Here is a 21466-nt window from a genome sequence, read left to right on the forward strand (position 1 = left end):
TTACATCCCACATGACATGTGTCTTGTGTCTCTAGAAGACACGAACTCTTGTCTTTTTTTTTCTCTCCTCCTTCGTTTTGTCACCGAAACAGCTGAAACTCTATCCAGAAGAAACCTTAGGGTTTGCTTCTCACTTTTGCGTCTATCTGCTCCGATTGATTTGCAGTGGAACTGTATATCTACCTTGTTATAAGGTATGGTCGCTATGTATGTTTAGTGTTTTCTAGATCCAGTGGTTTGATTCGGTTTAGATTTTTTCTTAGGTTGAAGTTTCTAGTTTGACAATTGATATATGAGTTGTTAGGATTGGATCGAATTTACTGGGAAAGTATATAACTTTAGAAATGTTTGAATCTTTATATTACTTTTGCTTGTCAAAACAGCTGTTGAAGTGAATGTTGTAGTAAGCAGCTGTGGTTTTATCATGTCTGGTGATATGGGAGGTGAGCAAATCTCTACCAACATGGAGGAGACTCTGAAAGCGGAGGATCCAGATACTTTTAAAGATCCGAACTTGGTTGAGATAGGATCCAACGATCTTCCTGTTCAGGATATGAGAGTTTCAGACATTAAAGAAGAAGAGCCTGTCGCTTCACCGTGTGGCAACGGGGTGGACTTTCCGAAAGTGGAAACATCTGTCTCTTGTCCAGAGGACGTCTGTTTTCAACCTTCTGTTCTGGCTGATTCTCAGCCGAAAGTGGAATCATCTGTCTCTGGTCCTTTGTCATTCACATCTGAGCCAGAGGGTAGCTCTTCTCAGCCTTGTGTTCTTGCTGATTCTCAGTCGAAAGTGGAAACATCTGTCTCTGGTCCTATGTCATTTGCTTTTGAGCCAGAGGGCGTCTCATCTCAAACTTCTGTTCTGGCTGATTCTCAGTCAAAAGTGGAAACATCTGTCTCTGGTCCTATGTCATCCGCATTTGAGCCAGAGGGAATCTCCTCTCAACCTTTTAGTTTGGCTGATTCTCAGTCTTTGCAGACTCGTTTGCAACCTCTCGTTCCGCGTGGATATTCTATCGATAGATCATTAGCTGCTTGTCGCAGTCCAAGGTCATTTCAACTGACAGGGAAGCGGAAGTTACCACCAGAGTCTGCATCCGAGAAACCAAACAAGCGAGTAGAATCAGTGCATCACAGACCATGGCTAGAACAATTTTATTCAGAGCCGGCTCATATGCCATCCGCTACTCTCTCTCCCAAGACTGAACATCCACAAGCGCCCGCCAAGAAAGTGAAACAAACGGAACCAGCTTCCCAGAGGAAGCAAGTGATGAACAAAAAGCAACCAGGCCCATCACAAGGGTCAACAAAAACACATAACGAAGGAAACGAGTCTTTGAGATCGAAAATGAAGGAGTCATTAGCAGCTGCCTTGGCTTTGGTTCATGAGCATGAGGAATCTCCCAAAGGGAAAAAGAATACAGAAACTGATGAAACAAGTGCTCCAGTAGCTGAAAGTAACGAACCTTCCTCAGCTTGTGATGTCAGTGTTCCAGCAGATGATGTCAACGGAAGAATATTGCAGCAACAGAGTTCCAACGACACAGAGATGAACTATGTTAACCAATCAGATGTACAGAAAACTCAATATGATGATGTTTTCCCCAGTGATGATGGTCCTTTTAGCGGTAGTTATTTCTCCAGCGATGAGCTTCTACAGGGTAACGGCCTCTCATGGGTTTTGGAACCTGTTTCAGATCTTGAGGAGAGAAAGGAGAACGAGGATCCAAACGTCTTGGCGTCTAAAATAGAGTTGGAACTGTTTAAGCTCTTTGAAGGCGTTAATAAGAAGTACAAAGAGAAGGGAAGATCTCTCTTGTTCAATTTGAAAGATAAGAACAACCCTGAGCTAAGGGAAAGTGTCATGTCCGGGAAGATCTCTCCGGAGAGATTATGTTCCATGACGGCTGAGGAGCTTGCTTCTAAGGAGCTTTCTCAGTGGCGACAAGCGAAAGCAGAAGAGATGGCTGAGATGGTTGTCCTGAGGGATGCAGACATTGATGTGAGTCGTCTGGTGAGGAAAACGCATAAAGGCGAGTTCCAGGTGGAGGTTGATCCTGTTGAGAGTGAGATGGTGGATGTCTCTGCTGGGATCACCTCACGTAGTAGACCTCGAGCCAAAGCCAAGTCCAGTTTAAATAAAAACGACTCAGATGAGCTGAAGGAAAGTTCTGACAAGGGAGACATGACGGAGGAGACTGATCCAATGCAAGGTTTGTCGATGGATGATGAGATGAAGGATGTGGGTTTCCTTGCTCCAATTGTATCGCTTGACGAGTTCATGGAGTCTCTGAACACAGAACCTCCATTTAGAAGCCCACAACATGGGAATGCTGTAAAGGAGGAAGTGGCTGCATCTGACTCAGGAGCTGTGTCAAATCTAAAGTCTCCTTCGAGATCTCCAAAGGAAGCTTGTGAGAGTGTTTCTCCTAAAACAGAACTCCAAAAGGCTATTGTAACTTCCCCAAAACCGGATGTGGGTGTCAAACTCGGTGTTGATGTCTCGAAGCCAGAAGAAGAAGCACCTTTGGTTGCTAGCACTAAAGAAGAACATATATGGGAGGGTATACTGCAGCTTAGTGCCTCTTCAGTTGTCTCAGTCACCGGAATTTTCAAGAGGCAAGTCTCTCCTAATTTACCTTAGCTTTACTTGTTAGCATTTCTGAAAATTTGCACATGATTGAATTGGGAGTTGTAGTGCCAGTAATATGAATGAATCTAAGTGTAGGCTTGAATTGAGAATAGGATATTATAGGTTTTATTGAACATTATATGTCTGACTGGATTTGGTGGGTGCAGTGGTGAGAAAGCAAAGACAAGCGAGTGGCCAACGATGGTGGAGGTAAAGGGGAGAGTGAGACTGAGCGCGTTTGGGAAGTTTGTACAAGAGCTTCCATTGTCTAGAAGCCGTGTCTTAATGGTATTCAAAGTTTACTACTTGCATTATCATTGTAGCATTAGATTCAGTCTCTCTTGTTTGTTACTTCTACTACTACTACTACGAGAGGATTCATTCAAAGACCCACAAAATCTCTATCTCAATATTGCAAGTCATTATTTCTCAATGCAGACACAATAATAGGGCCTTCCAGAAAGCAAAAGCTCACGGTTGGTCTACAAGTGTGAGACAAGACAACGAGCCCTTATTGACCAGAGAGAATCAACAGTGGATTGAATCTGAAAGTTTTGTATTAAACAGATTCAAGAAATTTTGGATGTTAAATCACCTTGTAGATGTATTGTTTGGTGGCATTAACAACTTAGGATATAGAATCTCACCAATAATCTTTTCCAGAAAGTGACAAGACCACAAAACATGGTCCATAAAGTACATGTAGATCATGACCCAAAATAGAAACTCTTCAAGGAAAAAAGTGTTGTTACATGCATTTTTAGCAACCAGTGTTATATAATTGATTCCTGAACCGGTTCCATTTGTTTGGATTTTGCAGGTAATAAACGTGGTTTGTAAGGATGGCATCTCTCAGAGCCAGCGTGACAGCCTTTTTGAGGTAATAATAATTCTTATTACTATTATTTTCTAAAATTATATATCTAATTCTGGTCAAGACATTTATTATTCTCTGCTTATAAAGTCTTTCCCCTTTCTATTCTTTATGTGTCAGGTTGCTAAGTCGTACGTTGCTGACCAAAGAGTTGGTTACGCTGAGCCTACTTCAGGCGTGGAGCTTTACCTCTGCCCTTCACGTGGAGAAACTCTAGACTTACTGAGCAAGGTCATCTCCAAGGACCACCTCGATGAGGCCAAATCTTCAGACAGCATCGGTTTGATCGGCCTTGTTGTCTGGAGGCGTGCAGTCTCGTCTCCTGCCTCACGTCATAAGCCAGGATCCAAACGTCAGCATTCTTCTTTAAAGAATCATCAGCCTCCTGTTGTTGCTGCTGGCACCAAGAGCTCTGTGTTGGCTCCAGAGAACAAAAAGTCTAGTACTAGTCTGAGTGTAAAGAATCATCATCAGCCTCCTGTTGTTGCTGTTAGTATGGGGAATCATGGCAGTGAAGATGATGATGATGATGAAGATTTGCCACCTGGATTTGGCCCAGCAGCTGTGAAAGACGACGATGATGACTTACCTGAGTTTAACTTCAATCCCTCCACTGCACCACCGGTTACTTCTTCTCCCCGGCAAGCAGTGGGGCCTCAGTCTCGGTCTTTGAATCAAGTAAGGGAGCTCATACTCAAGTACGGAAACTCAGCAGGTAAACAGCCATGGAATGGTCAAGATGATGACGATGACGATATTCCTGAATGGCAACCGCAAGGCCACCAGATTCAACCTCCACCACCACCTCCTCCTGGTCCTCCATTTCATAGCAGAGCCATGGCCAGACCACAAGGACATGGTGCAATACCATCAGATGGATGGAGGGCCAATCAAAACGCACCTAGGCAACAGCAACAACAACAACAGTACAGTGCACGTAGGAACAGAGGATTTTGATTTGTGTGAATGCGTTTGTTCCTCTCTGTAACATTAGTTTGTGTTTTTGTTTAGGTCATATGTATCGACTTCACTCTCATCTTGTAATGTAGCTTTGTAATAGAATGACAATAATGGAGTCTTTTTAATAATAAGCTTTTGAAACAATCAAAGATTTGTACAGATTTTTAAAACCTCGAGGCTTGTTCAACCTACTAAGACCCGCTTGAGTGCAGACTTCTGGTCAGTAGTCAATCTTGTGGGAAACTGAACATCGAACTTGATCTTTAGATCACCTTTGTTTCTTGGTTCTTTAGCTACAGGCATCCCTTCCCCTGGAACCACATGCTCATGGCCAGGACTGATGATGTCAGTGATACCAACGGGTACGTTACGTCCATCAAGCGTGTTGATACTCACGGTTGTCCCACCTATAGCTTCTGCAAGCGTCACTCGTGTACTCGTGATGAGATCATTCCCATCTCTTTTAAACAAATCGTGAGGCTTCTCGTCGATCACAAACACCAAATCAGCAGGTAACTGATTCACTGTCTCGTTTCCTTTGTCAGGAAACTTGATCTTGGTCCCTTTCTTCCATCCCGGTTTCACATCAATCGTCAGAACCTCTGTCTCTTGCCCTTGTCTCCTGTTCAAAGAAACAGCATTGTTAAACTTGAAGCTAAGGAGAAGGGATCTTGTAAAGTGTATTACCCATTAGTGTCAATAAGGGATCTAGAGATCTTCATTTTCCTAGTTGATCCAGAGTAGAGCTCTTCAAGGGTACAAGGGAGTTTGCTCTCAACAGGTGGAGGTTTCTTAGGCACAGTTCCATCGGTGTACGTTCTTCCTCCGTCGGATTGAAACCTCATGGACCTTCCAGCTGATCCGAAATCAAAGGGGCTGCTACCAAAGAACTCAGCAAATATGTCTTCTGCATTTCTAGGGTTGAAACCACCAGCTCTTCCATTGTTTCCAGTGCTCCCTGGAGGTGGCATATCGCTTAATCCTTCTTCCCCGTATTGATCATATATAGCTCGTTTCTGAGGATCACTCAGAACCTGAAAATAAAAATAAAGGATCAAAGGATTGAAAACGCAGGATGTTTTGGTTACATTTTACTTGTATCTCAAGAAACTCATTATTAGCCAAAGGATTGGATCTCATGAAACAACTTTACATCATAAGCCTCGGAGATCTGTTTGAATTTGGCTTCAGCTTCCAGTTTGGTGTTGGGGTTTTTGTCAGGATGCCATTTCATTGCCAACCTTCTGTAAGATTTCTTCAGATCATCCTCCGTTGCATTTCTGTTCACTTTCAATATGTTGTAATAATCCAAACCCATGTTTTTGTATATTCTATTTAAACTTTGAATTTGATCTTCCTATATAGAACAACCAACCAAGAAGAAACAGTCAGATCTTCAATTATCACCAATAGATGATGAACAAATGCGTATAACTAACTAGAACAAGAAGTAGAATCCTCTGTAGAAAGAGGAAAAACAAAAGATCACAGATGATCTTAATTGCTATAGATCATATTATAAGCAGGTCTAAACGGACATGCAGAGAAATTCACGGAATCTATTTTCCTCCACTTTCTCACAACTTTATTTTTTCAAGGACGGACGTGTTTAGATGATTCTGATAATAGTACCCAGAGAGAGACCATAGGACCGCAAATGTAGCTAGCTGCACGTACGTTTATTAACTATATATTACATACCCACAGGCAAATAGCTAGAATTTGTGTTTAGATTCCATCCTTTGAACTTAAACATACTATATAACATTGACAGTATCAACAAACGTTTCAGGTTTACTCAAATGATTAATGGATATAATCGTTTACATTGATAAATATTAGAATACGAAACAAAAATGAATGTAGCGAAGCCAACATACTATATCACTTCATGAGTCTGTAATATTGAGCAGCAAAAGAGGATAGTAAAGACTCATAAATGGGCAAAAGAGTAGAAAGGCTAATTGATTCATAGCTTTTGTCCACCATAAGAACAATCCCAATTCTCAACACCCAAACTTGTAATATTCCAAAAAAAAAAAGCTATACATTTTTGTACTCTCTCTCCCCAGGAAACAAAGCAGGGGAGGATGAGGAAAACATAGAAAGAGATCTCTCCTAAGATAACCATCAAGCTTCATATGATATCATATCCATTGCAAGAAATTTATAATACTTCAGATTTAGTGACTGATCAAATCAGGAGGAAGACACAGGAGCTTTGAGGGTACCCGAGGATGTTGATGATGCGCTTGCTTCATTACTCACTTTCTTTTGTTCTGGAGCTGAGGAAGTTGAAGGCGTGATGGTTTCAGGTACATCACCAATGTCCAGTGTGTCTGGAAGGTATTCTTGCGCTTCAGTACTGTAAATCTGTAGGAATGCAACACCAAAAGGTCTCATTATTACAAAGCTATTGCAGGGATGATGCAAGGTGAGTAGTGAATGAATTTACCTCGAGCTGATTCAGCATTTCGATAGTTGCATCAAGATCACCATTGTTGGCCAAGTAGACATCACTGATAGACTCATGTGACAAATCAAAGAACGTGGCTGAAAGGTACTCAATTTCCATGTCCATCTCCAAATCCTCATCCCTCAACTGCTTATCAGAGGAGTATGTTGTCTTTGGCATGTACATTTGAGAACCTTGGTCTCCATAACCATATGCTCCGTAGGGTTGGTACTGCACGTGATGTGTGGAAGCAGCAGCAGGCTTTGCAGAAGCAGAAGCACCCTCTCTTTTGGAGAGTGGTACGTAAGCTGCTGCGTGGGGATTCAATGCTGATCCTCCTGGCTTCATCGCTACGTGTTGTACTGAAACAAAGAAGAGATCAAACTGATTAATCCAATCATATAGTAAACTAAAAAACGATCCCAATCAGAAGAACAAATCCGAATCAGAATGATTCGTTTCGTTTCCATACATTGATTGATCCACAAAGAGATAATCGTAACCGATATAAAACAAATCTCTGATAATATGATAAAGCTTCGCTTGTTCATCGCAACGTTCTAGGTCAAAATCAATCTAAAGGCATAGATACTACACATGGCTTCCTGGAAACGATTCTCGAATCAAACGCTATGTATTGCTGTTACATGAACATAGATCGCGAGACTACATACACAGATATTGAAATTTTCTTCAGAAATTATATGATCTAGAGAAACTGATTCACAAATAAAACAGAAGCGAACACGAACAGGAGCGTCATCGTTGCGATCACGTCAACGGTGAAGCAGAGACGAGAGAGAAAACGAGCTTACCAGAAGAAGAAAGCAATCGAAGGCGTTGAAGAAGATCGAGAGACGATCGAAACTCTCAATAATGGACTTTTATTGTAAAGAAGAAGCGTTTACTTGAAGGTCGCATCATGGTAGGGTCTGTTTGGTGACGTTATTAACTTTATCCCTGACCCGGTTATTTCTCCAATAGTCATTCTCGTCCTCTCCGATATTTTCTCCGGAATGGTGACGTGTCTATTAATAACTGGCTGACTCGTCGTATCTGTGTTTGAATAAAAAGAGAATACTAGATTTTGATCCGCGCTTAGCGCGGATTTTTTCGGTAAAAATAAAAGTTTAAATTGATTTTTATTTTGTGTTCATATAAATTTTTTAAGATTAGAGTCATCATGATTTATATTGATGTGATCAAGCATCTGCGTTTTTGAAATTTGGTTGAAATGTTTTTAAAAATGATGTTTGTTTGTTTAATAGTGTAGGAATTATGAAGTGTAAATATATATGTTGGTATTGGAAAGATTATTTCACACAACTATATATATATATATATATTAACTATCAAAATATAAAAATATAAAAGCAAATATATAAAAGGGATTTAATCTATAGTTATTATAAAGCTATATTATTGCTTATATAAGATATACGATGGTGTTTTTCGGTAAGATAATAGTCTCATTTAGTTAAATATAAAGATTTGTCCAGGACCATACGATGGCATATTCTAAAAATATTCTTTATAGGTCCGATAAATAAACTCACATGCTGTTATAATAAACGCTGATGTCCTCTAAGTTGATAAGGTTTGTTATAATAAATAGGATTAGGCCAAAACATAATAAAAGGAAATGGTCCAAACAACCTTTATAAGTAGATTTACTAGATTTTGATCCGCGCTTAAGAAGCGCGGATTTGAAGTTTTTAATCTTTAATAAATTTTAAATCTAGTATAATATTTTTTGTTTCACATTATAACTATTGACTTTTAATGTTTTTATTATTCATTATTTTTTATAATGTGAGATTTGTTTGAAATAGATTTAGAGATGATATGTATGTTTTTAGTAGTAAAGATATTCATTATTAAAAATATATTTTAATTATTGAACTGTATTAACCAATGTTTTGAAAATCTGATCGGACTGTACGATCGAACCAGTTGGATCCTGACTCGCTCTTCTAACTGGTTCTGAGTTGTGCTAAAAACCGAATTTGAGTTAAATCGGACCTAGTTCAATATTAAATCCAGTTTTCGCAAATTCAAGTTAAAAAATAAAAAAATTGCAAATTTTAATAAGATTTCATCAAAATTTAATATTGTTTTCTGCTACATATATAAATAAATTAGTTTTAATATTTAAATTTTTAATTTTATTTTTTATATCAGTTTTAAAATATAACATTGATATAATTTTATATCTAAATTAATTTATAGTTATACTTACATATATATAGTGACTTAATTTAAAATTAATTAAAATTAAGCGGTTAAACGGATTAAACCGGTCTGACCATTGACCCAGGTGCAATGTTTGAATCAGTGTCCTATTCGGTTTTCAAAACATTGTCATTAACACACAAGCTATCAATTTTAAATTAAAAATGAATTTTCCTCGCATATATTTATATCATAGTTACAATTATCAATTTACATTATTATAAAACCAATTATTTTTAGTATTGATATAGTTTTCAATTTCAGATATTAAATTTGTGATAACATTTCATAAAAAGAGTCAAGAAATACATGAATAACATATCACTTAAAAAGTGCAATGAACATTGTTAAGTTTGTAATACAAAGGTATGCATCATATGTTCGATAATCTATATGTTGGGTCCAAAAATATGTACATTAATATTAATCCGTTTGTTATGACTATTTCCTTAAGTTATTTTTTGTATTGAAAAAATAATAATAAAATCTTTAGGTAAAATATCATTATTAGTTACAATATTTCTTTTTGTGCATTAAGTAAATTATGAGTTGATGTATGGAATATTACTTTGGCTTAAAAATAGGCTGAATTATATGGTGTTAGTCTAACTAATAGGTCTAAACAACCTTGAATAAGTAAATTTTTTTAAGAATGCTTTCCTTTTAATAGTATAGATTAAAACTGTTTCCTTTTTAATAGAATAGATGGAAAACCGTTAATATATACACTCTCTCGACGGTTCACTTTAAACCAGTCTCTAATATACCAAGACATCGACGGAGTTAAACCATTTATCCAAATTAAGAAACTAAATTAATAATTAATTAAATGATATTTTATCAGATCATGCTATGATTATCTGTAGTTCTGTACCAATTTACATTACGACATCACTCGAAATTTAAGCACTAGAGTCAAATCAAATGAATTCATATTTTCTTCCTTGTTTACGAGTTTGCTGTTTTGGTATTTTCTTGAACACTTTCCAAAGCACTTGCTCTTCGTTTTTTCAATTTCATTGACATGTAGGAGTATTACGTATCAATGTCATAGATAAGATAACCATGTCAATTCTGATTAACTAATAATTATAACCTAAATTTACGTTAAGTCACAGACACACAACTATGTTAAGCTCAATCATCACATATAAATATTACAATTTTCTTATTAAAATTAATCAAGTACCCTAGAGTCCTATATAAGTTCGAGTCAGCAAAAAGTAATATCAAGGTTAACTAGACATTTTTTTAGCAAAAGAAAAAAAAAAGGTTAACTAGACATTTCCACGGATTTTTATATCAAGGATGACAGTAAAAAAAAAAAAAGTAAGCGGTAGCCAGTACCTTAACGATAAACAAACCCCTGAGTTTAATCCCTAAAAACTAGCATCATCACATACTATATGTGTATTTTTAACTCGGCTTTCGTTAAACTTGGGTTACTTGGACGCTAAACTAGTGGTATGATTTTCATTTCACATTTGCCAAGTCAATTCCAAATAATAGGATTAATTTAAAAATCTTTTTATTTAGTTATTGATCATTACACTAACAGAATAATAATGAAAGACAATATACCGTTTTTTATGTTCTCATTAAAAAAACAATACAGCCTTCGGACATCTGGGTCAACGCCAACGATGTAATAGGAAAAAGATTTGACAATCTACTAATGACTAATCAAACATCTAAAAATAGCGATGCATATAATGTTTTACTCCACTCTCACATCTAATAATAAGAACCTGTAGCATTCACTGCTAATCTTTCTCTTTCACAGACTTAAATCAACAACTAAAACAAAACAGAAAAATAACGAAAGAAGAGGAAGCAGAAGAAGAAGAGTGAATTAACAAAACTAAACACCATTACACTGTGATGAGGATCTTTCAACCGACCCTATTATCGTTCGCCGCGACCATCATCTTATTTTACATATCGCCCGTCGCAACCGCTTCTTATAGTGGGTCCCGGCAACTTCTTTACGTCCGAGACGACCCAATAACGATACCTCCATACTTCGTCTTCGAAAACGTACGGCTCGAGAGAGCTTACGTGGCGTTACAAGCGTGGAAGCGGACCATGATCTCTGACCCGTGGAATCTAACGTTAAACTGGTTCGGACCCCGTGTGTGCGACTACAACGGAGTGGTATGCTCTGAATCCCTCGACGACCCTTCCATCAACAAAACTGTCTCCGGCGTCGATCTGAACCATGGAGATATCGCCGGTCATCTTCCGGAAGAGCTTGGTCTCCTCACAGACATTGCTCTGTTTCACGTCAACTCGAACCGGTTCTGTGGGACCCTCCCACTCGGGTTTTCGCAGCTGAGTCTCCTTTTCGAGCTTGATCTCAGCAATAACCGGTTCGCTGGTAAATTCCCGGAATTGGTTATCGGTTTACCGAAACTAAAGTACCTTGATCTCCGGTACAACGAATTTGAAGGGGGATTACCAGAATCTCTATTCGAAAAAGACCTTGACGCTTTGTTTCTGAATAGTAACCGGTTCACTAGTAAAATCCCGGTTAACATGGGGAGTTCCCCGGTATCGGTTCTAGTTTTGGCGTCAAACCGGTTTGACGGATGTATACCGACGAGTTTCAGCAAGATGGGTAAGACTCTGAACGAGATCATCCTGATGGATAACGGTTTACAGTCATGTCTACCCAATGACATGGGGCTGCTTCAAAACGTCACCGTATTGGATATTAGTTACAACTCTCTTGTCGGAGAGTTGCCGGAGTCAATGGGTCAGATGGAGAGTCTAGAGGTGTTAAACGTAGAGCGTAACATGTTCTCCGGTGTAATACCGGAGGAGATCTGTTTGCTTAAGAATCTTAGAGAATTCATATACGGGTCTAACTACTTCACTGGAGAACCACCAACGTGTCGTTATCTAGAGACTTATAATAGCACGATGAACTGTCTCAAGGATGTGAAAGTGCAGAGGTCGGCGACCGAGTGTAAAGTGTTTTTGTCGAAGCCTGTGGATTGTGACTCCTACAAGTGTAGTCCTGTCACTTCTTCGTGTGTTTGTCCAGGCCATCTTTCTCCTCCTCCACCTCAGATATCACCGTTTTCTCCACCATCGGCGCCGTATCTTCCACCAGCGCCGCAGCCGTCTCCGAGTGCTTAACAGGCCGGCTCTTCCTCGCAGCCACCGGTGAACTGATCGATCTATTGTAGAGACTAGAGAAGGGCATGTGTTGAAACGAGATTGTTTAGAGCCAGAGGAAATTTGTTTGAGACAGCAAGCTGCAAATCTATATGACAAAGTGTAGGATTTGTCTCCTTTAATAGATTTTGCATGTGCGTGTTTATTTTTAACTTTACATAATTTTTTATTATATGATTCTTGTTTGTTAAGCCTTTTCAGGTTCATTAATAAGAACGAACGGTGGCAATCATTTGACCGCACATATCACTTGACCACCTCTTGTCCCCACCAAACTACTAACCTCATCATTAAATTACAAAATATAAAAAAATCCATCTAATACCACGCAAACTATATAATTCTACTTAATTATACCATTAAATTTCGACTCGTTTAATTTCTAAAAGTTTTATAATGTTTACGTGATTTGTATCCTTATTCCTTAATAACACAAAAATATTCAGAAAAGAGTTGATACGTGTGACGTGTTATTAAGGGTCCAAAACATGAAGCTTATCTCTATGATCAACGCTTATCTTTTTTTTTTTGTGTGTAAATACGTAAACTAATTACAATCCAAATGTTCAAAGATTTTTAATTATTCAAAATTTCAAAGTTGTCGCATAGCTTCGGAGTTTTAAAATGGGCCAAGCCCAAAACACTCACACTCGTCTTCAAACAAATCGGCACCCTCACAACAAGTCACAAATTCGTCTTCGAAATATCTCTCTAACAGCGATAATGGCGGAATCACCGGCGCAGAGTGGTGCGGAGCTGGTTCCTCAGCAAGCTGAATCGGATCTGGCATCTCTCGTATTCGGTTTGTTTCCTCCATTTTACCTATATTCTTTTCATTCATAAGCAACATTTGGAGACTGCCATAGGAATCAGGAGTTTCGTTTTCATACTCGATCATCGCAAAAACTAATACAATTCGTTGTCAAAATCGAATGAAATGCTATACGATTTGGTATTTGAACCAGTTTGTGCATTATCGCTTGATCTAAATTCGAATTCGCGTTTCTTCTCTTGCTGAGATGTTTGTTATAAACCGCCATTGTTAGTTGCTTCTCTCGTAGATGAAAATAACTGTAGTGTAGGTGTGATACTATAGCCATGGTCAATGTTATTTTATTCATGGATTTGATTAAGTGTTGGGACTGAGATTACAGGTTAATGTTTTCTACGTTTCGTTTTGAACAATGTGTGTAGAGGCTTTGTGTCCCGTTGGCTTTATACAAATAGCATTAGTAGACTGACGAGTACATGTTTTCTCAATCAATGGTCCCCTGATGCATTTCAATTTGGCAGAAATGTCACAGCAAGTTCAGATGGGGATGGAGAATATGCTCAAGTTGGTTAAGTAGGTATATTACCTAACTAGTGGATACTGCTGACTGCTCTTATTCATTACCTCTTTTTCTCTTGGTTGGAAATAAAACCATGCAGCGAGATCGATCAAAACTCTGTTGGAATAAAGGAAGAGATTGAGAAATCAAAGGATTATGCAATGGAGAAGAAAAGGGTTCTCGAGGAAGAGAAAGAACAGTTCCAGAAAGCTGCTTACACTATCCTTGACATGTTAAGCAACCGAAGCTAGAGCTAGATGCGGTACACTCAGATTTTAAACTCTCCTCTTTACCTTCACATGGAACTTCTAATTTCATTTTTCTTTTACCTAAACGGTTCCTCATGTGACATGTCTCATGTAGGAGGGGGGATGCATGCTCTATAGAAAGAAAGAAAAACTTCATCAGGTAAAGAAATAATATAAAATGTCCAAAAAAGATTCACTGGCTTGGTTTTGTATTTAGCTTTGACGTTGCTATTACCATAAACTTTTAACACGGATTGGTGAACTCAGAAAATACAAGTGGATGACTCTACAGTCACACACCTCATGGTTAAGTATATTCGGATTGAACTTGAAGTGAAAGATTAATAAACAACAATGAACAAATGTCCATCGGTTTGTTCAACATGTGGTATATAGTTTAACAAATGTACAATGACCAGAGATGTTTGAAACCATACGGTTGCATAATTCGTATGGATACTACTTACATTATCAGGAATCAAACTATCTATGGTTCAAGACTAGTGAAGAAAAGAAATTGTACAGCTGTTCAACTACAATCTCGTATCAGCAAAAGTAAAATACTAAAATTTTAAGAATTAAGGAATTAAAGGGAAAAAAATTAACCCTAGGATGCGTTGGGGGTAAAATAGTAAATTGTTGAAAGCATCCCTCCAGTGGCGGGAGAATTCTCCTAAAAAAATTCTCCATTTATTAATATTCCCACTCCCCACAAAGCCCTTTCATCCTCTCTCTCTCTCTCACTCACTCTCCGAATATGGTGACTCTCCGCCAGAGACCAACGGTCGCGACCACAGAACCCGAACCGGTGTTGGAAAACTGCGTCGACGGCTTGACGATTCTCTCGGACGACGAAGATTCACCCTCAGACGCAGCAGTAAAGCACTTGCGTGGAAGCTGGGAACTTGCTTCCGTTCTTAACTTCATCAATGTATGAACCTCTTTTACGTGTTTAGATTCTAGGGCTTTTTGTGAGAAACTTATATGATTATTACCTTAATATAACTGGGAACTAAACGTTTCTAACATTGGTCATGTGATTTGGATGTTGCTGTGACAGGTCTTTCGACCACTTATCTCGGAAAAATTAAAGGTAACAGCTGAAGAAATTGAGATGGGTCTCATCGGTTCCGACGCTACAAATGCTCAGCTTCATATTGCACTTCTAAAGGTCTCGACTTTTATCTATAATTGAGCTCTTAACATATAACTTAAGTTTCACAAAAATCTTCTTTTGATTATTTGTAAACCATGCACACAAGTTTGTTTATTATTGCCCATAAGAATAACACGTGGATCTGATTTTCGATAGGGAATACCACCGGTGAATAATAAATCGCTTGAGGGCGGAGATGCATGGATCACTGCGTTGTGTAAGAAACTCGATCCATGGTGGCCATCGGTAAGGCCCACAGTGAACCTTATATCTGTTTTTGAAAGAGGTTATGGTTTTCCTTATTTGACTCATGTGATACCATTATTGTAGATTGCCAATGGTGAAATTCCTGTAACCGCTAACAAAGGGTATAGGTTAAATGATGTTAATCTTGCGTTGGTTCAGGTTATAATGGTATGGTGTTGGTAACAACTTTCTTCTCTTCTTTATGGTTAGGGAGGAAATATCTGGATACAAAGGACTTGACCCTACTGATCGCCTGCAGTTTCTGAAAGCACTTTGTGAGCTTCGAGCCCAAGTAATATCTTGTTTTCATTTAGTATTTGAACTATATATTATGTTTACATTTCATTTGCTACTTTTTCTTACAAGTTTATTTTGTTTGTTTGTTTCCATTGGTTGATGATATAGCAAGATGATGCTCGTAAGTATATTCAAGATAATGCCAATGAAGGAGCCCTGAATCCATGTTTCGGCAAAAGGAAGTTAGGAGGAGATGGAAAGAAGACTTCTTACTGGTAGTTACATGTCCTATTTACATCTTTCAATATTTTTACATTTGGGTTTGACTAACTTTCATTGTTTTTTTTCTGTTCTAGGTTTGATGGTAATGACATCCTGGGGTACAGATTATATAAGGAAGTCAATGAAGTCTCAAAAAGCGCTAAAGCAAGGAAGAATGTGTTCTCAGATGCATCCTGTTTCTGCTGGGAAACTGAAGCAACCAATCTAGATGAATTTCAAAGAGTTGCTGTAAGCTTTTCGATATTTTTGTTTCTGCTTCTAGTCTATAAGATTTGTTAAATGGTTTCATTTCCCATTTTTAATGATACTGATATGCTGTAATGGCAGAGAGAGTTATCATCAAGCAAAGCATCTTCTTTGGCTGCTGTCGGCAAGACGATTGAGACAGATGCCATGCCCGTTGTTGAGAAATTTCATAAAGTACGTTTTCCACTGTTAGCTACATCCCTCAAGTTTGTTCTTTACGCTTATGCACATCTGCTATATCATGTTAACAGAAAAAAGAAAGAGCCATTAAAAAGAAGATGAGGCAAGAGATGTTCGTTAGTGCCAACATATCCCGTCCTATCCGCTTTACCCGTTCTTGTCGTAACCGCAAGCCTGTTACTTACACCTTTGGTAAAGTCATTTTACTTGTGTTGCTTCCTCTTATTTGATCCCGTTACTCGTGGCTTATGCGTTTGCACATCTTATTACGCAGACGAGTATGACAAAATGATCACAGATGCTGTTGAGGACACAGAGTAAGAGCTTGACTGCTTTGTTAAGGGAACTTATCTAGTTTTAATTAGTATTTTCTTCTCAGATAATCTGATGAACTCGAATGTGAAAACTGTTGATCCCTCACCTGTTGTTGTAGAACTTAGAAAAATCAAAATATTTTGAGTGGGTCTGAGCGAAGATCTTTACCACGAGGGAGGGGACTCATCATTCACTTCTTTTCTTGATCAGTGAAACGGATAGAGATGAGGAGGAAGGAATAGAGCAACAAAATGCCTCACTGGCTGGTTCAAACGACAGTTCTGAAGATACCAAGATGAAGTCAGCAGAGGATGTTTCTAAAACAGAGGAAGAAGCACCTGAAAGCGACAATGATGATGTGAAGGAGACCGAGAAAAGCAAGGAAGACTCAGAGGAAAAGATCCAGTTTGGTGCCAAAAACAGGATGAGGCAAAGAGTAACTAGGAACTCAGCTCTCTGCTAGTTTGTAAACGTCTAACGTTGTTGAAGAAATGGTAAAAGGACCAGTTATCGTTTTGTCTCTTTTTGGATGCTGGTGGAGGGAGAGACCGCAGAGGGTTTAGGACTTGGGAGCCGGATAGTTTTTCTTATGTTCTACGAGGATGTACTACATTCCCAACAATGTAGATCTTACTTACTCACTATCTCCTATATAGGATGCTCAGTATTTTAAAGTTTCTTTGTGTATTTGTTTCTTGAATTGTGTTCTCTGGAGATGTTTTAGACTAGTCCTTATATTGTAGTTATGTTTCATTTTCTGTATTTCATAGTCCAAAAATGTTAGTAACAGTCAGGGTGGACGAGTGGTACTATCTTACCAACTTTTCTGCGAGACAGCACTAATCTTTTAAAGGTACAACTACTACAAAACTATTCAAACGAGTTCTTTTAATACATTAGCAGAGAAAGAGACATGTTTTCATCTTTTCTTGGGTCTAAAAAGAACTAAAACTGGTTCAGGAAGAGTTGCTCAAAAGAAAAAAAAACTGGTTCAGGAAGATAAAGTGGGTTTCTGAGCCTGAGATATGATTCTGAGCTTCTCGTAAGAGTCAGCACAAGCGTGAGCATAATCAGACAATGCCCTGAAGATCTCAGGCAATCTGATCTTCAAACTATTCAGAGATTTCTCCCTCACCTGAACACAATGCCTCTGGTGAGCTTCTTCTTCATCTTCAAGCCTTTTCTTCAAACTCTCCACAACAATTCTCCTCTCAGTCACATGATCATCTTCCCCACCTTCCTCCTCCACTGGTCCTCTCTTCTCCAAATGTTTCTGATACCATTCCTCAAACCCTTGCTTCTTCCTAATAAACTCCTTCCTTGTATCTTCGCATCTCTCCTTCAGCTTCATCTCCTCCTCCTGATGAAGCAGGATCGTTCTGATAACCGCTGCGAACGACGAGATGGCTGATTTGGCCACCTCGTCGGGTAGTTTCTCGAGACGGTCGTGCCACGAGTGGAGAAGGGCTTGGATTGGCGGATGCTGAGGCCTTGGAGGAGAGGAAACTCTCTCTTTGAGACTGCTCTCTATGGGGATAAGGTTGAGCTTCAACCAGGTGTTTAGAGAGTTAATGTACTGCTTCTGATGCGTCACGAGCCTTTCGAACTGAACGTGCCATTCTTCCAAGACGGTGCAGAACTGCCGCGTCTGCTGGTGATGCTGCTTTGTTGTTTCTTTCTGAGAGGTTGAGATCTCGAGAGATTTTAGCTCTCCGACAATGTTTAGTTGTGTGTCGTGTTGTATGCACATGTTAGACCACATCTTCGCCATCCTAGAAGAGATGTGTCACACGTTCAGAAAAATTAGTTGGCTAAAATGCTAATTTGAAGGAGAGAGAGAGAGAGAGAGAGAAGTTACCCTTCGACTAAGGAGACAAGTCTTGGATACAACTGTTCATCTCTTAAACGGTTTACTTCAGAGACAGTTGAATCCATGGATTGCATGTCGACGATGTATCTAGTGTGGAGATGACTCACGGCAGCCTTTGTTTTCTCCACTGTTTCTGCACTCGCACCTCTTTTTTTATACCTGTTGAGTAAAGCTACCTTCTTCTGATACTCTATCTTCATAAGCTCACCTTGCTATAGAAAGAACAAAGAATGTATTCAACTAGACATATCCTTCACACACGAAAGGTAGTAGAGACAAATGATCAGCTAGCTAGCTACCTTGACTTCATCATAGAGTTTCTTCTCCCATGCTAACAATTTGTCCAACACGGTGGCGTGAGTCTCATGCTCATCTGAGTCTTGATCTTCTTTCCCACCTTCGCCGTTTGAAATGCCTCTCAATGATTTGTTCCAAGTTATAACCCGCATCACCCTAGCGGAATGATCAACATATCCTGATAAAAAAGGGAAACTTTGTCAAAAAGAAACAACACTTGGTAGGAATAGGGAGAAAAGGATGTTAAAGTGTTTAATTTTGTTTAATATCTTTTCACGTGAATAAACAATTAAGAAAACCACCAGATCTATTAACAAGGTTCATTATTGGATTCTCAGACAGATGTCAAAGTAGACCATACCAAAAAAGTGCAACAGAAGGAATATTGCAGAAACTAAACCATGATCTGATCTACAAAAATAAAACTCTTTTCTTTCTTTTGTCTAGTTTCAGTTAGAGAAACAAAGAAACCAATCTTTCTAAACCACCATTATGAACCACAGTAACTAAAGTTTTTGTCTTAGAATGCCTTGTAATAAAAGCTTAACCAGAGAACATTCAATATATGACCAAACTCGTGCCTTGGCTAAGAAAGAAGAATACCTCTGTTATCAGCAAAATTGGAGTGATAATGTAACCTTGTTGCTTCCAGCATCTTGGAAACCTCCTGTGCGCACTCTGACGCTTTCAAGAACCGATCATCAATCCCGTCCAGAATCTTCATCAGATTCACGTCTGACGCCGTGGTCGCACGCCGGAACTCCGGTGGAGCAGTGTTGGCATGCTCAATCTTATTCTTAGCTCTACCTTTCTCCTCCTCCTCCTCCTCTTCTTCTTCAACTTTCTCCGGTGTCTTTGGCTCCATTTCCTCAACACCAATGTGACCTGAGTTCTTACGGAACATGCCAGCTTTTTCCTCCTCCTCCTTCTCCTCCTCTTCTTCTTCTTCAATCTCTTCATTAAAGCGAAAGTTATGATTTTTTTGAGACTCAAACCCGTTTCCAACTTCCCTATCTTCTAAGTCAGGCCCAGGCACATTCTCCACCATGAAAAAGTAGTCCCAAGCCAGGTTACTCGCCGGCGACGCACTCACAACCTCCGGCGTCTCCGGTCTCTTCCTACCCTTCCCAACATTCTCCGGCGTTCTCGGCGAAGACTCTTCCTCCTCCTCCACCTTACCAGCACCCTCCTCCTCCTCTTCTTCTTCATCTTCCTCCTCAATCGCCATATCATCAACAACACCACCCTTAACCTTCCTCCCTCTACCCGCCACACCCGTCGGCAAGCTCACGGCCCTTTTGATCGGAGAAGGAGAGAACTTCGGGAGAGGCGGAGGCGGAGGAGGGAGACTCTCGATAGGCGGAGGCGGAGGAGGAGCGGGATCCACCACCGCGGCGCGTTCGCTCTGTTTCTCGAAGCGGCTCTGTTCCAAGAGATCCAAGGTTTGGTCGGATTCGCCGTGGCCGTAGTCGCTGAGAGCGGCTCCGGTGTTCTTTAACGCAATGGCGTATGCGAAATGGCCGGCGGCGAAAGCCTTGCTCGCCGTGACCGCTTCCTTGATTACGTTACGCCGCTCTTTGCATCTGGCCACCGACTCTTCGTTGTCGACCTTAGATTGCGCACACCCCATCGTGAACCCTCAGAGGTTTTTTGAGAGAGAGATGGAAAGAGAGTGAGTACTGACACAGTGAAGGACAAAGATGCGCACAGAGAGAGAGAGAGAGAGGTGTTGTGATAATTACCACGCGCCACCGCGAGTGGAGTTTATCTTTATGTACTTACTTCTCGTCTGAATATCCATATATATTTTAAAAAATAGGCTGTCCTAACGGTCGGTCACATATCTCAACGCACTACGGCGTCGTTTTCTGCATAACCTTTATAACACCGTAACGCTCTTTGTATCCATTCAATCAACACATGAATGAAAATGCTTCTTTTGGTTTCCTTTTCTATTTTGCTCTTCTTTTCTTTTCTTTTGATCAGATCTTTTTTGTTTCCTTTTTAACCGTTTGAGCTGCAAGAGTTTGGTTCGTATGGGCACTTTGGTTATTTTTTCCGTTCAGTTTGGTTAGTTCGATTCTAGTATTTTTTCAACTAAAATAAACCATAATTAGTTTGGTTTGGTTCGGTTCGGTTTGTGTTCAGTTCGGTTTATATTCGGTTCGGTTTGTTTTTGGGTCATTTACTCATTTTAATTAGGTTCGTTATAGTTTAATTTTTTAAAGATAAATTATGTAAACATAAATTATTTGAACTAAATTCAATATAAAACTGAAACAAAATTTTCTAAAAGTCACAAAAAGTATATAAGAATTAAAACAAATGAAAGTTAACTAAAAAAAAATCAACATCATTAGTAATGTCTATTATATCATTATTAAAAAGTTTGCAATGAATCATCTTCCATGTGATGCCGTGGAAAAGAACTTTTATTTTTAATAAAATTTGCTTTAGGTTTTAGGTTTAGATTTAACATCCATGTTCACATATATAAAAATATAAAAATACAGACTTTTTAATTTTTTAAAATCAAATATCTTGATGATTACATATTAGGTTATAAGAATATATGTCAATGAATAAAAAATAGAAATATGTGGTTTGGTATTAGAATTTTAGTATTGGTATTATTAATATATTTTAAATTTAAATAATTACAAAACATATCGGTTTAACCGGTTCGGTTCGGTTTAAACCGAACCATTCAGGTTGGAGAAATCTT

The 21466-nt window shown here is 39.0% G+C and overlaps 7 protein-coding genes across 10 annotated transcripts; 4 read left to right on the forward strand and 3 right to left on the reverse strand.

Annotated features, from left to right (window-relative positions):
* Positions 1 to 2: 2 nt before the first annotated feature.
* LOC103874412 (SPOC domain-containing protein 1) lies at positions 3 to 4615 on the forward strand. 2 transcript variants are annotated; one of them, XM_009152835.2, is made up of 5 exons: positions 3 to 194; positions 384 to 2619; positions 2800 to 2920; positions 3453 to 3512; positions 3627 to 4615. In XM_009152835.2, exons 2-5 carry the CDS (start codon positions 425 to 427, stop codon positions 4461 to 4463), a joined length of 3213 nt encoding a protein of 1070 aa, XP_009151083.1. In that variant the 5' UTR covers positions 3 to 194; positions 384 to 424; the 3' UTR covers positions 4464 to 4615. The 2 variants fall into 2 exon arrangements, with proteins under 2 accessions (XP_009151083.1, XP_009151084.1); XM_009152836.3 differs by lacking the exons at positions 3453 to 3512; positions 3627 to 4615 and adding an exon at positions 3071 to 3294.
* On the reverse strand, positions 4569 to 6160 carry LOC103874411 (dnaJ homolog subfamily B member 1). Its single transcript, XM_018659886.2, has 3 exons — positions 5620 to 6160; positions 5154 to 5500; positions 4569 to 5088 (listed from the first exon to the last, which is right to left on the reverse strand). The coding sequence occupies exons 1-3, from the start codon at positions 5782 to 5784 to the stop codon at positions 4650 to 4652; spliced, it is 951 nt and encodes a 316-aa protein (XP_018515402.1). The 5' UTR covers positions 5785 to 6160; the 3' UTR covers positions 4569 to 4649.
* Positions 6161 to 6415: 255 nt separating this feature from the next.
* Positions 6416 to 7914, reverse strand: LOC103874413 (polyadenylate-binding protein-interacting protein 6). 2 transcript variants are annotated; one of them, XM_009152837.3, is made up of 3 exons: positions 7737 to 7914; positions 6922 to 7283; positions 6594 to 6839 (listed from the first exon to the last, which is right to left on the reverse strand). In XM_009152837.3, exons 2-3 carry the CDS (start codon positions 7267 to 7269, stop codon positions 6666 to 6668), a joined length of 522 nt encoding a protein of 173 aa, XP_009151085.1. In that variant the 5' UTR covers positions 7270 to 7283; positions 7737 to 7914; the 3' UTR covers positions 6594 to 6665. The 2 variants fall into 2 exon arrangements, with proteins under 2 accessions (XP_033129854.1, XP_009151085.1); XM_033273963.1 differs by lacking the exon at positions 7737 to 7914 and having other exon boundaries at positions 6416 to 6839.
* Positions 7915 to 8159: 245 nt separating this feature from the next.
* On the forward strand, positions 8160 to 13878 carry LOC103874415 (leucine-rich repeat extensin-like protein 7). Its single transcript, XM_033273962.1, has 3 exons — positions 8160 to 13135; positions 13627 to 13678; positions 13765 to 13878. Exon 1 carries the CDS (start codon positions 11035 to 11037, stop codon positions 12292 to 12294), a length of 1260 nt encoding a protein of 419 aa, XP_033129853.1. The 5' UTR covers positions 8160 to 11034; the 3' UTR covers positions 12295 to 13135; positions 13627 to 13678; positions 13765 to 13878.
* Positions 12962 to 14281, forward strand: LOC103874417. 2 transcript variants are annotated; one of them, XM_033273964.1, is made up of 4 exons: positions 12962 to 13135; positions 13627 to 13678; positions 13765 to 13929; positions 14032 to 14281. In XM_033273964.1, exons 1-3 carry the CDS (start codon positions 13057 to 13059, stop codon positions 13913 to 13915), a joined length of 282 nt encoding a protein of 93 aa, XP_033129855.1. In that variant the 5' UTR covers positions 12962 to 13056; the 3' UTR covers positions 13916 to 13929; positions 14032 to 14281. The 2 variants fall into 2 exon arrangements, with proteins under 2 accessions (XP_033129855.1, XP_009151091.1); XM_009152843.3 differs by having other exon boundaries at positions 13765 to 13926; positions 14028 to 14279.
* Positions 14282 to 14654: 373 nt separating this feature from the next.
* Positions 14655 to 17327, forward strand: LOC103874416 (DDT domain-containing protein DDR4). The gene is made up of 11 exons (XM_009152840.3): positions 14655 to 14843; positions 14973 to 15083; positions 15225 to 15314; positions 15399 to 15436; positions 15525 to 15606; positions 15720 to 15826; positions 15908 to 16061; positions 16161 to 16253; positions 16331 to 16451; positions 16534 to 16576; positions 16785 to 17327. Exons 1-11 carry the CDS (start codon positions 14670 to 14672, stop codon positions 17035 to 17037), a joined length of 1266 nt encoding a protein of 421 aa, XP_009151088.1. The 5' UTR covers positions 14655 to 14669; the 3' UTR covers positions 17038 to 17327.
* Positions 17328 to 17384: 57 nt separating this feature from the next.
* On the reverse strand, positions 17385 to 20522 carry LOC103874418 (protein ALTERED PHOSPHATE STARVATION RESPONSE 1). The gene is made up of 4 exons (XM_009152844.3): positions 19345 to 20522; positions 18744 to 18919; positions 18433 to 18656; positions 17385 to 18346 (listed from the first exon to the last, which is right to left on the reverse strand). Exons 1-4 carry the CDS (start codon positions 20369 to 20371, stop codon positions 17566 to 17568), a joined length of 2208 nt encoding a protein of 735 aa, XP_009151092.1. The 5' UTR covers positions 20372 to 20522; the 3' UTR covers positions 17385 to 17565.
* Positions 20523 to 21466: the final 944 nt, after the last annotated feature.

Source organism: Brassica rapa, chromosome A06 (assembly GCF_000309985.2).
Source record: "Brassica rapa cultivar Chiifu-401-42 chromosome A06, CAAS_Brap_v3.01, whole genome shotgun sequence".
In the NCBI taxonomy this organism is placed as follows: Eukaryota; Viridiplantae; Streptophyta; class Magnoliopsida; order Brassicales; family Brassicaceae; genus Brassica; species Brassica rapa.